The sequence below is a fragment of the Brachycentrus maculatus genome, unplaced genomic scaffold (genome assembly GCF_059751285.1).
Source record: "Brachycentrus maculatus isolate JH-2025_06_01 unplaced genomic scaffold, ASM5975128v1 h1tg000176l, whole genome shotgun sequence".
Taxonomy (NCBI): Eukaryota; Metazoa; Arthropoda; class Insecta; order Trichoptera; family Brachycentridae; genus Brachycentrus; species Brachycentrus maculatus.
Genome location: NW_028280928.1, coordinates 1,303,933 through 1,318,410, shown reverse-complemented (window position 1 = coordinate 1,318,410; position 14,478 = coordinate 1,303,933). Strand labels below are relative to the sequence as shown.

Below are 14,478 nucleotides of genomic sequence, written 5' to 3'. Positions count from 1 at the left end.
CCTATAGATGACCAGTTACCAACACTACTTTTTCACTCACTTTCACTTGCCACGAAACTAGCACTGAATTTTTATTTGCACACAAAATAAGTCACATTTAATTTTTTTTAAGTACTTCAAAAACTTAAGTATTTCATTTCGACCGACCGCAAAAAAATCTGCAATAGGTCTTTTCGCTAAATATTTCATTTTTAGGTAGTAGCCAGAGCCAAGATTTTAAAGATTGTGCAATTCGATTAATAAATTATAGATTGAAAAAAAAACTACCCATCTTTGATCCACGGTAAAATGACCCCTCTCCTACCTTTCGAAGAATCTCTGCTGTAGTTCCGTGTATTTAAAATAATGTGGGAATCGAACCCACGACCGGTGATTTCTAAGGATGATGAACGTTTATAAAAAAAAATAGTTGATAAATTTACTCGAATTCCCGTTCCTACCCAAACCCCAAGAAATCCCTCTTCCCGTGACAGGCATCATTAGAGAACATTCATACATAAAAATTATATAAACAATAAATAGTGTGTGGAACAAAGATGCATAACCGTGGCTTTGGCTACCCCTTTTTAAATGCCCTTCACTGAAAAACACCCCGCTGCAACTAGTTGTACACGTTCATAAATAAGCTCGATGGAGTCTTAACAGGTGGGCGAACGAGACGTCAGCTGCAGCAAAATGTCGACAATTCGTCGGGCTTTGCGTTAGAAGTTGGATTTGCAATCCTACCTTGTGCATCTCCGACAGCGCCGCTTTCGCCACCCGTCGCACATGCTATTGCCGTATCGCCTGTAACAGAGCCGTCGCCGAATCCTGTAGAAAAAAGAAACGAAATTTAGTACGCAAGCTACGTTAATTGTAACTCGTCAAATAGACGTATATTCATCGAAACCCACCTGACATTTCCATATTCGAGTCGTCTTCGCCAAAGTTGCCATCGTCATTGTTAGTGCCATCTTCGTCGTCTTCCCATAAAGATTCGTTAACAAATTCAGGTTCCATTTTGGGGGCCACGGTAGTAGATTCTTCATCGTCCGGTATGGTTACATAGTCGTCTTTAGAGTTCGCTCCTGAGGGTCCGGCTTCTAGGGGGTCTACGCATTTTCTCTTGGCGGGTGCGGGCTGAGAAGATTGGGGATTGCTAGGAGTAATGGATGGCCTATTTGGTCGTTTAAGTGCTACGGGGGTAATTGGCTTAGAATCTAAATCAGTCTCAGGTTTGTTCAGAGATTGGCGCTGTTGCGACGATCTGGGCCCGGGTCTGGATGATGGCTTTGGCTTAGAGGCGGGTGTCGAACTGTCGTCACTCTGGTTTCCGGTCAGCCCCTTAACTTGGAGCTGCTCGGCCGTACTGATGAATGACGCTAATTCTTCTTGCTTAACATTAACTTCCCCTTGGTACATAAATTGTAAGAGATCTCTTAACGCGTTATAACTAACGTCTTTTAAAAACACTGAAACAAAAGAGAAAAACATTAAAAACCACTCACATTTTCAAAAAGTTCTTTTTGCAAAATTTTTTTTTCATTGATTTTTTTTTCTTCATAAAATCGGAATATTTACCTATTGGGTGCTGTGTGGGGTTCATCTTGAACATTTCTTGGAAGTATGGCGAGCACACAGACAGCACCAACTTATGGGCCTGCAGCAGCCTGCCCTCTGCGGCCAGCGTCACGTCCACCAAGTCCCCACGGGAGAGGAGCCCGTGGAACCCGGTGGACATGTTGGAATGGAAGTTGTTCCAACATAATGAGAATTGTTCGTCCGACGCCATGGCGGACTATATTGGTTGAACGTTACCCTAGAGACAAAAGGAGAAAAAAATGTCAATCCCATCCGACCAAATATCTAACAATCCCGTGAAAATAAATTGTAACTAGCGTCCGATGTCTACAATGGTATAAAATAATGAATGTAAAAAGGCTGACGCGTAAAAGCCGCGAGACTTGAGGCCGCGAGAAAATGGCGGACAGCCGGCGTCACCCGCGCGGCGTGCCTTGCGGTCGCGCATGCGCAGGAGCAACCTGCTGAAAAATCAATACTATCGAACCCGTACCAGACTAAAAACATTTACAATGATTATACCCAATTTTCTTTTCTAAATCGTTTTTCCATCTGCGCAATCAATGAATTTACATTTAGCAAAAATTTGAATTTGCATGGATTTCAGCGACGAAGAGCGAGAAACCGACGAAGGGAATTATTGAAAACATCGAATCCCAATCCAAAACTAGATAAATATCCCAAATATACAATGAAACAAGCATTCAAGAGTCGAGACACATTCGGCGAGCACACCCCATAATGCAAACAGCGCGTCACGCGAAGCAAAATAATAGAAATAATGAAGAATACGCGCCGGTAAGAACGGAAATGTGGTTTGTATAGAAGATTAATGACAATTATTGAAGAAAACATAGAAATAAACTATCAGAGATAGCGAAAACAAGGTAAAATAGGGATAGCGTCACTGACGCTCAACGGCAGCCATCTTGAAAGAAGAACAATCTGAACGAAATCCCTGGAAAAATAGCAAAATTAGTTGAAAAATCTCACCTAAATAAGTTTGTTTTCAATGACTTGCGGATAAAACATTGAAATAATGATTTATCAGCAATGGGACGCGATGACTCTTGTTTAACACCGCAGATCGTTTTCACACCTAGCAACGTTCGTGTCCCAAATTGGAATGATGACGCCGGGTTTGTTCTAGACAAGTTCCCACCGAGCGCTAGCGGTAAAGTATATTAAAGTAGTCCATCTTTTTTTAGCAAAATATCATTATTTCAAACAATATACTGAAATAATACATTATAATCCATCATTAATTTATATTTTTATATTTATGTTTAAAGAATTTTTTACTTACGCGTGATGATTTTGATATAAAAAATAAAAGTTTTTATTTTGATTACAATTCAACACACGGGTGCATTCGTATCAACAAAAAAAGTATTTAATAAAATACATACATAAATTACACACACATTTAAATATTACACTGGAACATTTATTTTTAAAATAAATTAACGTAAACCATGAATATGTCAATAATTTAAAAAGAAAGTCACATAAAATAAAATATGTATATTTAACATGGATTTCAGAGCATGATGTTCTCTCGCACCCCAGTGGGATGTAGATGCGTCTTGGTAGAGCAGGTGGAAAAGTTTAAATACCTGTGTGTGGACCTGTGTGCTCAGACGGATCTGCGATGCGAAGTGATGGGGCAAGTAAACAAAGCTGCAGCCATCTCAGGATGCCTGAAAAATGCCATATGGAAAAACCCTGAGATGAAGATCGGCAGCAAGATCAAGATATACAAAACTTGTGTCCGACCCATCATAACTTATGGAATCGAAAGTAGAGCAGACACCGCTGCCACAAAAAAGCGCTTAGAGTGTCAGAAATGAAGACTCTGAGAAGCATAACAGGCAAGAGTCTTCGAGATAGAATCAGAAATGCCAAGATCAGGGAAATATGCGAGATCGAAGATGTCGCTAGGTGGAGAAGGCAACGAAGAAGACAATGGTACGCGCATGTGAGGAGAATGGAACCATCTAGACTCCCCCACATCGCACTGTACGGCCAACCCCATGGTAGACGACTCCCGGGCAGACTACCAAAGAGATGGGCCGATAGCTGGAAATCGACGTCGCAGGAGGCTAATCCCTCTTAAAAACAGGCCGCAAGGCCTATAATAAGAAGAAGAAGAACATGGATTTCTCTTCAAATTCGTAAATTATGGGCGTTTGTAATATATTGAATATAGACTAGTTCCGAAAATCAGGTGCTATGAATATTTAAGCATGAACAGAATTCTTAACGTTCCACATTTAAATCGCTCAATTTATTAATTGCTCTGTAAATTGCTCTGCTCTTGCTCTGTAAATTCCAAACACCTCCATATTCTCTCCCCATAAATTTATTCGTCTTTTGTAGGATAGGTATTTTACAATATTTCCCTTAATATTTATCAGCAAAGATTTAAAATTCATTTCTTAATAGTTTTTACTTACTTATTTTTTCCTGCTGTATTTACATTAGAAGACATAATTATAGTATCAAAGTGTAGTTTATTTTCAATGCGTTTAATTTCGTAATTAAAACTATTTATTTTAATTAATGTATTAATTTTAAATCAAACATAGTTTTTTTAAGTCTACTTAGTTGTATTTAATTGAAAAAACACATAAAAAATTAAACAATATTATTTTTATATTAATTGTCACAATATAATTTTTTATGTTTTTTCTTAATAAAATTCAACTTGGTGGACTCAAAAAATCTGTGTTTGATTTAAAAATTAACACATTAATTAAAATGAAGTTCTACAAATTAAACGCCAAATCAATGAACAAATACTATTTGCTATGTTCATATTATAGAGGAAGAGATGTATTTTAATATAAAACCGTAGAAAATAGTTCTAGCAATATATTTAGTTTGTTGACACGGGGGACTGTAGGAGAGCGGGTCGTCCATTTTAATCAGTCTTCGTAATATTTTCGAAGTAATCAGATAGAGTGGAATAATATATTTATTGATTCGATAAATACTTTTATTTATATCTTCTTCTTAAGAGGGATTAGCCTCCTGCGATATCTATTCCCAGCTGTCGATCCATCTCTTTGGTGGTCTGCCCGGGAGTCGTCTACTCCCACACAAATTTATCAAATACTTGTTGGGCGTCATACTTAGGCATCGTTTCAACGCGATTACGTGATCATCGCGCGAATGCCGATACGGACATTTATTCGAGGTCTGTATGTTTAATCGCGGATTCGTATGAGTAAAATTCGCGGGAACTGCGATGGTCGCGTAATCGCGTTGTGTTAGTACAAAGCTTTAAACTTAGCGTCATTCGCTTCAACCGCAACTATCCTTTTACATATGCCTTAATTATACATGACTGATTATTCTATTTTATATACACTCAATAAATCATTTCACCAATTCATGCCATGTCACATTTTCAATTCGGATGCTCGAAAGAAAATATGTTATTTACGCTGTAGGCGTGGATTCAACGTAATTTACTGATTTTCGCTACACCCCTGTGAAACAAATCGATGGAGCTACCTTTTGGCGTCGGTTCGCGGAGTATTTTTCAAATCTCCGTCCTGTGCTGCCATTGAACGAAACGGCCAAACGTTGAACTAGATGTTTGACAAACGATCGCTTTGACCTTCATTCTGTCGCGTATACAAAATATGAAAAATTGTGGCGGCCATATTGCTAGATCACACGAACCATATTGAAAAATAATTATCAATAATTTATTGAATGATTTATGTATTTTTAAAATATGAACTAAACATTTACAAAAATTATTATTTATTGTTTCAAGTTCGCATACCTTCTTTACAAAATATTCATTCAAACGAACATTAAAATTTACATTTATCACATTATTATCATAATATTTACAATCTATGTAAGAATGCTATGTCGGTATAACTTATGCTGCTTATCTGTAAAAGTTAGTGCATTGTTTTTAACTATTTCTCATGTGTACTGCGAAATACCTAACTTAAAATATATTTGAAATATTTTTAATTTTATGCATTCATGAATGTAAGGCCTAAATGTTCCTGAGAAATTTCGGTATCTTTTTCGAGGAAAGAAAGCATCTTGCATACCAAAACATGTGACATCCCTCTTCTCTCCACTTTCAAATTTTTATTTAAAGCATGTTCTTATGTACAATATTATGTATAATGTCCATAACAGACAATATTTTTTTAAAACATGTTCTCTAAATTACACATTCACCATGTCCTACCAATGTTTCGGCCACCCATGCCATCTTCGGGGTACAAAAAGATTGTTGTTGGTATATGTCAGTCAGTTGTTTTAGCAAATAAAGTTTGATCAAAATTCCAGTAGTTGAACTTTCATATCTCGGGTTCCAATAACTAACAGAGTGTTTAAATTATTTTTTATTATTTGACTACATGCTTACCTTTGAAAATAAGAAATAATTTTAAATGAGCCGAACATTAATTTATACAACCATAAATACATTAAGCACATTGAGGTGATGTATAGTTTTGTTGTACAGTAAATCAATATTAATTTAACGAATCTGCTTGAAGGACAATACCTGGCATCTTTACCCTACCTACCTACATAAAAAATATACCTTTACTAATAAATTGAGGTTTTTACTTATATTTTTTGGCGGAACTGCATATTATTTAATAATAAAACGACAACTTCATGGTTTTTTTTTTACATATATTTTATTTTACCGACGACAGGGTTTTGTTTTTACCGGCATCCTTCAGTAACGACGAAAAGTTGGGTCGCTGATAAAATAAAACAAAAGTGAATTTGTTTTTTAAATTACTAAACGATTAAGTGATTCTGAAATCTTGGTACGGCTTATACAACACCGCTTATCATATTCCTACTTAGGCTTCAACTTTACAAGTTTTATAGCCCATACTTACTTGTGAGTGTATTTACTCTTTATGTTCAAAGTTACTATAATTTCGTGTAATTCATGAGTGAAAATTCTAGGCAAAAACACTCATAAAAACACTAAACAAAGTTCCTATGTTTATCGTTCATCAAAATTGGTTTTTGATATGTTCTACTCGACATTGTCATGCTGAGATCACTTACATTGTAAGTCGACATCAATACCGTGTTGTGTCCCTACTTTCATACAATTTGTCATTGATATAATTTCATGTAATTAAAAACTATTTATTTTTATTTTTATATCTTATCTATTCCATTGACGTCGTAATATACGCTCTTTTCAAAAAATAATATTCTAGAACAATGAATTTGAAAAGCCAACCGATTTGCCGGTTGGAGGTGCGCGCGCAGCAATCGATGTAGCCTAATGACGTCACGGCAAGGCCGGCAGCAGCTGCTGTTGTCATGGTGCCAGCAGGTGGGGTGAGCCGGTTCTAGGAATCGCCGGGAATATAACGAAATTCGTTAGGGATGAGATATGAGCGGGAACGGTAACCTGGCAACCACGGTATCCGTTGGCGACGAGGTAAAAATAGGGGAATATAATTCGAACCTACCTAGATTGTTTGTATTCAAGTAAAATTGCTACCTACCTATTTTTTTTACCTACATCAAATACTTCAAAATAAAATAATTTGCGGTGGGAATGTTGACGGAATTGTAACTCTAGGAAGGTCAAAGAAGACAGTTGGCACAATCGACGTATACGAGTATGTGTGAAGAAGCGCGTGGATGTGGAAAATATCGGGAAAGGCGAAACATATTTCCGAAGATCGGTCTGTACTTAGAGAGTTTTTCATAGTAATTTGTCATCATATCATTCATCATCGATGTTACCTTACAAAAAGTTAAGTGACCATATGTTCGGTTTCCCCGGGACATGTCTTATTCTTGATTTGTTTAATTTGCAACTAAGCGTTTTTTTAATGGAGTTATAATGACGATACAACTGGCAATAATTTCGACATTATGACAAACTTAAACATCTTGTGCACTACACGGAATTTTAGTCAGTTTAAAATAATGTAATAAAAATAGCTTTCGTTCATTCTTGCATATATAAACTGATGATTTTTGTACCATATTTTTTTTCCTTGTTCTTGTAAGATTCACTTGTGTCTGGGGCTTTTTATTTGTTTAACCGTCATGACAAAACATCGTGACCATCGTGGATTCTTTTCGCGACTGCCACTGTCTTATGTTCATTCCTCCTTGTAAAATGCAGTGCCGAAAGTCTCCGAAGGGAAGATTCCGTCGGACATTTGATTTGGTCTCTACAGTGGGTAAACAACTAACCCCTTACCGGTTGTCCCTCCATGTTGCCAACCGCGACCAGCCTATCCAACTATATCGCCTTTTTTAACAAAGAAGGCCAAAATACATTTACTCATATATACAAATTGAAGAATAAAACCTAAAAGTTTTACACTAACCTAAAAATAAATCTGTTTTTTTTATCTTTGGGACTTTAAAAATAAATCGTAATTTACATAAACTGAGTAGAGCAGTGGTTCTTAACCGTGTTGAAGATACCGAACCCCACCAGATTCATATGCCTGTTCACCGAACCCTTAATTGGAAAAATGTATTGTTAGATTAATATATTCCTCTTAAATAATATACTTGGTCTATTGGATAAATGAATATTCCTTTCATATAATACTAGATATATTGGATAAATCAATATGTCGTACAATAAGTCGGGCGTGTATTTTGACCTCCGCCGAACCCAGGAGACTGACTCACCGAACCCCTGGGGTTCCATCGAACCCAGGTTAAGAACCACTGGAGTCGGGTGATTATTTATATTTTTCTTTATTTTTACACTGGTGAAATGGTAGTTGTATTAGGAACTGAGAGTCCACAAGTTTCATTTATAGTAAAGTTTGCGTTAACTGACGGAATAGGACTGTTGAACTGGACTAACACTAGTTCGTATGTCACCACTGTTCCAGCAATCTGAAACAGTAAATTTATAAGATTTTATACATGCACACTTTTATATAACACAAAAAAAAAACAGGAATAAAACTCATAGTAGAATAAGTTCAATAATGTAAAATTCATGGAGTTCTAATAAAATTTCATTAGAAATCCGAGTAGGTATATACCTACAATTTGATACAAAATTCTACCTCTTGTAACCCTTATTTGAACCCTACGGTACATAAAGCACTGAATCGTATCGAAGCGGTAGGTATTATCTTGATTTTTTAACATGAAGGGAAAGTGATCGGTCCTATGCTCCAGGTACCAGTCCAGAATTATATTACGTAAATACTAGAGTGAAAAAATCATTCATATTTCTTTTTAATACCCCTGAGAATAGAAATGGCCACCTGAGTAGTGTAGTGGTTAGATCGTTCGGCTACCGTGCTGGAGGTCCCGGTTTCGCTTACCAAACACAAAATGCCAATACGTAAAATGGGGATTGGGGAGTGTGTAATTGCCATTTAACAAAGCATAAAACAGCAACAAACGATAGATCAAAATTGGGAACAGTTTTTGTTGGATTTATTAACAAATTAACAAAATGTATAGCTTTGTTGTAAACATAAACCAAAAATACGACTCCGACGTCATTATCATTGACGTTGTTTCGTGAAAAGAGAGCGTATGGTAACCCCATAAACAGGGCTCAGCCGATACGCACCAGCTCGAACGAATATGGTTAAAAAGATTTTTTTAATATTACATGTAAAAATATGTATAATAATGAAATAACAACTTTATTGTTCTTTCCATGTGTATTTTATTTGACCAGTCAACTGGTCAAATAAAATTACTGGTGTGGAAAAAATTATATACTTACATGTGTATTTGTTAATTTATTATATAAAATGCAGTTTCACCAAGAGATGTCAGTACAAATCTCAAATAAATATTTGTATTATATTTTAAAAGGAATATAAAGATAACCCGAATTCAAATAGCAGGATAAACAAGAAGTCAATTTTTTCAAACCCTTATCCGCACCCAATGGTGCATAGGGCACTGTATCATATAAACGCAGTGTTAACTTGATCGTTAACACATGAAGGAAAGGTGATCAGCCCTCCGCTACAGGTACTAGTCCAGGGTAATATTTAATAAACATTAGAGTGAAAAATCACGTATATTTATTTATTTGACCCCCCCTGGGAATCGAACCCGGGACCTCCAGTGCGGTAGCCGAGCGTGCTGACCATTACTCTACGGAGGCAGACAAAGTATTATCAAAGTATTCGATCCATAATTTTTTGAAGACCAGAAAAGTTCTATACATGCATACAATGTACAGTATAAAATCGGTCAGGTTTTTTTTTTGAATTACCTAACGTCCAAGTGACTCTGAAATCTAGCTACGGCTTATACAACACCGCTTATCATGACCCTACTCAGGCTTCAACTTTTAAAGTTTCATAGCGTACGCCTACTTGTGAGTGGATTTACTCTTTATGTTTATGAAAATTCTAGGCAAAAACACTCGCCAAAATCGGTCAGCGACGGTCGCTAGCGGTCGGTAGCGGTCAATAGCGGTCAATAGCGGTCAATGGCAGTCAGCGGTGATCACGAGCGGTTACGAAAATACGAGTACGTAATTGAATATTTATTTGAACAATATTGACACCCTGATAGTATAAATATTTCTGGTTACAATAATTTCCTTACCGTCAATATGAGCCCACGAGTTATATAGAAGAAATTAAGTCCAGTCAATGCCACTGTATCTGAAGTCACATGGTCGATAAACCGTTGAACCTAAAATAAAAAGGTTGTAAAAAATGCTAATACTATAATAAAGTTGTCTAAATATTAATCTCAAAGGTATTTACAATAACGTCTCAGCATACCAAAATTATTTTTAATTAAAGCAAAAATAGTTTTGTGTGATCTATTCTTTTGTTTAGAAATGTTGAATTTTTATACAATTAGGAGCTATTTATTCAAAGATTTTGATTGATATCTCAACACGGATAAATAAGTTTTTATTAAGATGGAAACATGTCCATCTTAATTATCATCTTTTGTCTGAATTAAGTGATCACTTTATACATTGTGAATATTTTAAATATGATCTAGATAAAATAATTGTATTTGCTAATTCTTTGTATTTTAAACTAGGTACTTTGATTAAAAGAAATGCTTAAAAATTTAAATGCCTTATTTCATTACAATGTAAAATCTAGTGTTTTATAGTCAGGACATCTGTTTTATTTAAAATAAAATGGCGGGATATAGCAAAATGCCGCGAATATCGTAATCTCGAATGTAAATTACAATGTAGAATGATGTGCAAGTTGAAAACCAATGGCTTATCAAGAATTACAAACATAAACTTATACCTTAATGTGCAAATAACGATTAATTTCGTAGGTATTGTATATTATGAGTATTATTTAGTCGAGATGAGATCCCTCAGACGAATGTGCAGCAGAACAATGTATGAGAGTTGTTCGAATGGTGAAATAAGGAAAGAATGCAAGACCGAGATAAGCATTATGGATAAAATTAAGAAGGGTGCGTTGAGATGGTTTGGACACGTGGAACGTACGGGTGAGGAAAGAACGGTTAAACAAATTTATGGGGCAAATATAGTTAGAAAAAGAAGCAGATAAAGACCGAGGAAAACTTGGCACAATCAAGTATGTCAAATTACTTAAAAGCGGTCGGGTCAGGAGTCGAAACAATCGGCGGGTATGTACGAGTATGAGGAGATGCATGAATATGGAAGAGGTAAATACTGTTTGAAAAAATACAGGGTGGTATGGCGTTCTATTCTCTCGTGATGGTTAGTTAGTTGGTTTTTAAGAAAAATAAGTAACCGCATCGACCAGTCGTGATTATTTTTAGAGCCATCATTTTAGAGAGACATTTTATTGTTACAAGTTGACAAATTTGCATTTTTCTGCCTCGTGATGGTAGTAAAAAAAAACAAACAAAACAGTTTACAAAATAAATTAAGGGGAAGCTGCGTGATGGTTAGTTAGTTAGTTACCTCATTGCAATATGACTCCGAGGGGACAGAGAAGAGTGCCATGAGTGGTTTCTTGGCCGATGCATGTATGCGAGCGGCTGTCAAGGATACAGCCAAGAACCTACTCATCAGGAAACCAAATGAGAACAAGAAGTACAGCGCCGTTATGTACCCACTGAAACATTTACATTATTCATTTGACTTATTACAAAACTTTCCAATCGATATAAATTAAATATATACTCGTACGACCTAATGCAGGCCTGGCCAACACGCGGCCCGCGGCGCCTCTACGTGCGGCCCGCGGCGCCTCGACGTGCGGCCCGCGGCGCCTTTACGTGTGGCTTGCGGTCATGTGATGATTTTTTTGGATATAATTGATTTTTTGTTGAAATATGTATACTATTATTTGAGAACTTTTTTGTGGTTGAATTTGTACAATTTCAACAAAAAAAATCCCAATATTGCTCAAAAAAAATGATAAGTGCCTTCGGATCCACATACGTTCGTGAAGCGTTTTTTTTTCAAAAATTATATTTAATAAGAATAAAAACAGGGCGTCAATAATAGACGTAAATCTGGAAAATCAGTTAAGGTGCGCGACTTCATTTTTTTTTGTATTATGTTTGTATGTGTGGCCCTTGGGGAAATTTTAGGTCATCAATGCGGCCCGGGGTGCAATTTGGGTAGGCCAGGCCTGACCTAATGTAACGTGTGTTAAAAATTTCGTATTATTCATATGATATATTAGTATCCATAAAAAATATCATATTGTAATTATATAAAACATTAAACCTTGAGTGTAAGTCCCTCTCCAAGCACAAGAGCTCAATCTCTTTTTTGGAGAGGCACAGCGAATCTAAAACTATAAATTTGCCATTTGTATAAATGTTTAGAAATTGTATTATGTTGTACTTAAAAATGTTACCATATTAAATAAATAATTAAAAATGATGTTTTCTTAGTTATAAAGGGACACACACCACAGTTCGGCTGTCCAAATTTTAAACACAGTAAGGGACATTTTTTTGTAGTAGGTTTTTTTGCATTTATGGACTAAGTAGACTCTACTTAGTCCAAAAATGCAAAAAAAAACCTACTACAAAAAATGTCCCTTACTGTGTTTTAAATTTGGACAGCCGAGTTGTCGGCAATATTGTGATATTCTATAGAGTATAAATGCCACTTATGTTTAAATTCCTAATCTACGTTACACATTATTATAATTTTGTTTAATTTCAATTTAAGGATTTCAGTATCGAAATTATTAAAATAATATTAACCCGTCCACTGATTTTTCACACGGAAGTTCGTCTTCTTCTTTAACAGAACTGAAACAAATAAAAAATTATCTTTCTTCATAATTATCAAAATAGGTGATAATGATACTGAATATTCAATAAAGTACTTACTTTAGACTGTTGAAAAGCTGGAGGCAGATTATGTAAAGGTTGTTAGCGAATGAAAGAAGAATTATTTCATTTATCGCCGTGTCAACCTTCTTTACTAGTTGAGATAGATGAGCATATTCATTCCGAGTGCTGTACCAAAAGTGTTCTGGTAAATGCTGCAAACAGTTTGCAATAATAATACGAATAATAGTACAAAAACCAATAATAATACTAATATTGGATAATTTATAGATCCCCATTTTCGTCACACCCCATCAAAGGCTCACATATGATCAGTGGCGTGCATTTCATAGAGGCAGAAAAGCAGTGCCTATCCTAACTTACCCGCGTGACATATAAAAACGCAACCAGTAGGTACCTACCCTACCTTACTAAGTGGTACCTAGCTCACCTTACTACCTACCTCTACTGCCTATCCTAGTAAATAGTACCAGCTTACCTTACTACCTACCTTTACTGCCTACCCTAATTAATTATCTGTGCACGCCACTGAATATGATCATAACCAGGGCCTTTTTTTTTAGCAAAAATGGTCCCGAAACTGTCAAGTCTTTTACTAAAACAAATTATATTCAAATATCATTTAAATAACATTTAAACCGACTTTTCCTACCATTTTGACTTTTAAATTATATAAAAATAGATAGTAATTATGTAAGCGCAAACATTGTTTCGTCTAATTGATTTTGAAATATTAAAAAAATATATTCGTGAAAAAAGGTGCCGGAAAGCCGTTTACTGCGTTACGTGAAAAAAGGCCTTGATCATACATAAGTATTCTTTCACGATTTTGGAGAGTCTGTTTTCCGTGATATGGATTACTTACTGGGAGCATCATTTTATTTCACGATCGCGTAAAATTGAAACCGCGAATTAAAAATGTGCAGATAACGTTAGTATATAAAAAGGTAAAAAAAAACATTCTGATTACCTTACCAGCGGAGGCGTCTAAACAAACGTTGAGATGCTCAAATTGATCTGCTAATCCTATACTGATCAAAATTATAAATAAATCCATGAAGTTCCAGAAAAATGTTGCCGCCAGATTTAAAATCTAAAAAAAACATTGCAATTTTATCTTTTTTTTCTCCCATTTAAAAAATTTCTACAATATTGAATTTTGGATAGTAATATTTACATAAAAAACTGTAATACCCCGACTTACGTAATACGCAACTTACGTAAATTAAATGTCGAAAAATTATAACCGATTAGACCTACATACAATTTTACACCCAATTTTTCTATTTATACATATTAGTAATGTCCTTTACCCTGAACTCTTTCACTTACTTCATCTGCATTCCATAAAACATATTCCACTTATATCTATACATCTCATCATATCACGACGATCAAGTTAACACTTCATCAATTTAATATAGTGTCCTATGCACCACATGGTTACGGATAGAGGCCAGAAGATTATATTTCAAACATCTAAGAGGCCAGAATATTAAAAATATTATATTTCAAAAATTTAATATACAAGTGCGTTTGCTTCTGCGAGTTTATTCTTACATTTTTCTTTTTTTTGTAAATTAGGTTAAAATAGAAAAACAATAAAAGAAAACGTATGTAAATAGAACTCCACCGACAAGACACGCAAGGTGGCTTGGTGGG

At 35.4% G+C, this 14,478-nt stretch overlaps 2 protein-coding genes across 51 annotated transcripts in view; both read right to left on the bottom strand.

Annotated features, from left to right (window-relative positions):
• The window catches only part of LOC148308110 (uncharacterized), a 595,155-nt gene extending 592,467 nt beyond the window's left edge, over nt 1-2,688 (bottom strand). For all 50 annotated transcript variants that reach the window (XM_088262331.1, XM_088262327.1, XM_088262325.1 and 47 more), the window contains exons 1-4: nt 2,554-2,688; nt 1,561-1,798; nt 894-1,451; nt 727-810 (exon numbers count right to left, since the gene is read on the bottom strand). In XM_088262331.1, the coding sequence (XP_088118457.1) occupies nt 727-810; nt 894-1,451; nt 1,561-1,771 (853 nt within the window). In that variant the 5' untranslated portion in view covers nt 1,772-1,798; nt 2,554-2,688. The remainder of the gene's footprint in view (nt 1-726; nt 811-893; nt 1,452-1,560; nt 1,799-2,553) is intronic.
• Nucleotides 2,689-8,203: 5,515 nt separating this feature from the next.
• On the bottom strand, nt 8,204-13,919 carry LOC148308109 (gustatory receptor for sugar taste 64f-like). The gene is made up of 5 exons (XM_088262269.1): nt 13,787-13,919; nt 12,856-13,010; nt 11,465-11,618; nt 10,138-10,227; nt 8,204-8,445 (listed from the first exon to the last, which is right to left on the bottom strand). Exons 1-5 carry the CDS (start codon nt 13,871-13,873, stop codon nt 8,308-8,310), a joined length of 624 nt encoding a protein of 207 aa, XP_088118395.1. The 5' UTR covers nt 13,874-13,919; the 3' UTR covers nt 8,204-8,307.
• Nucleotides 13,920-14,478: the final 559 nt, after the last annotated feature.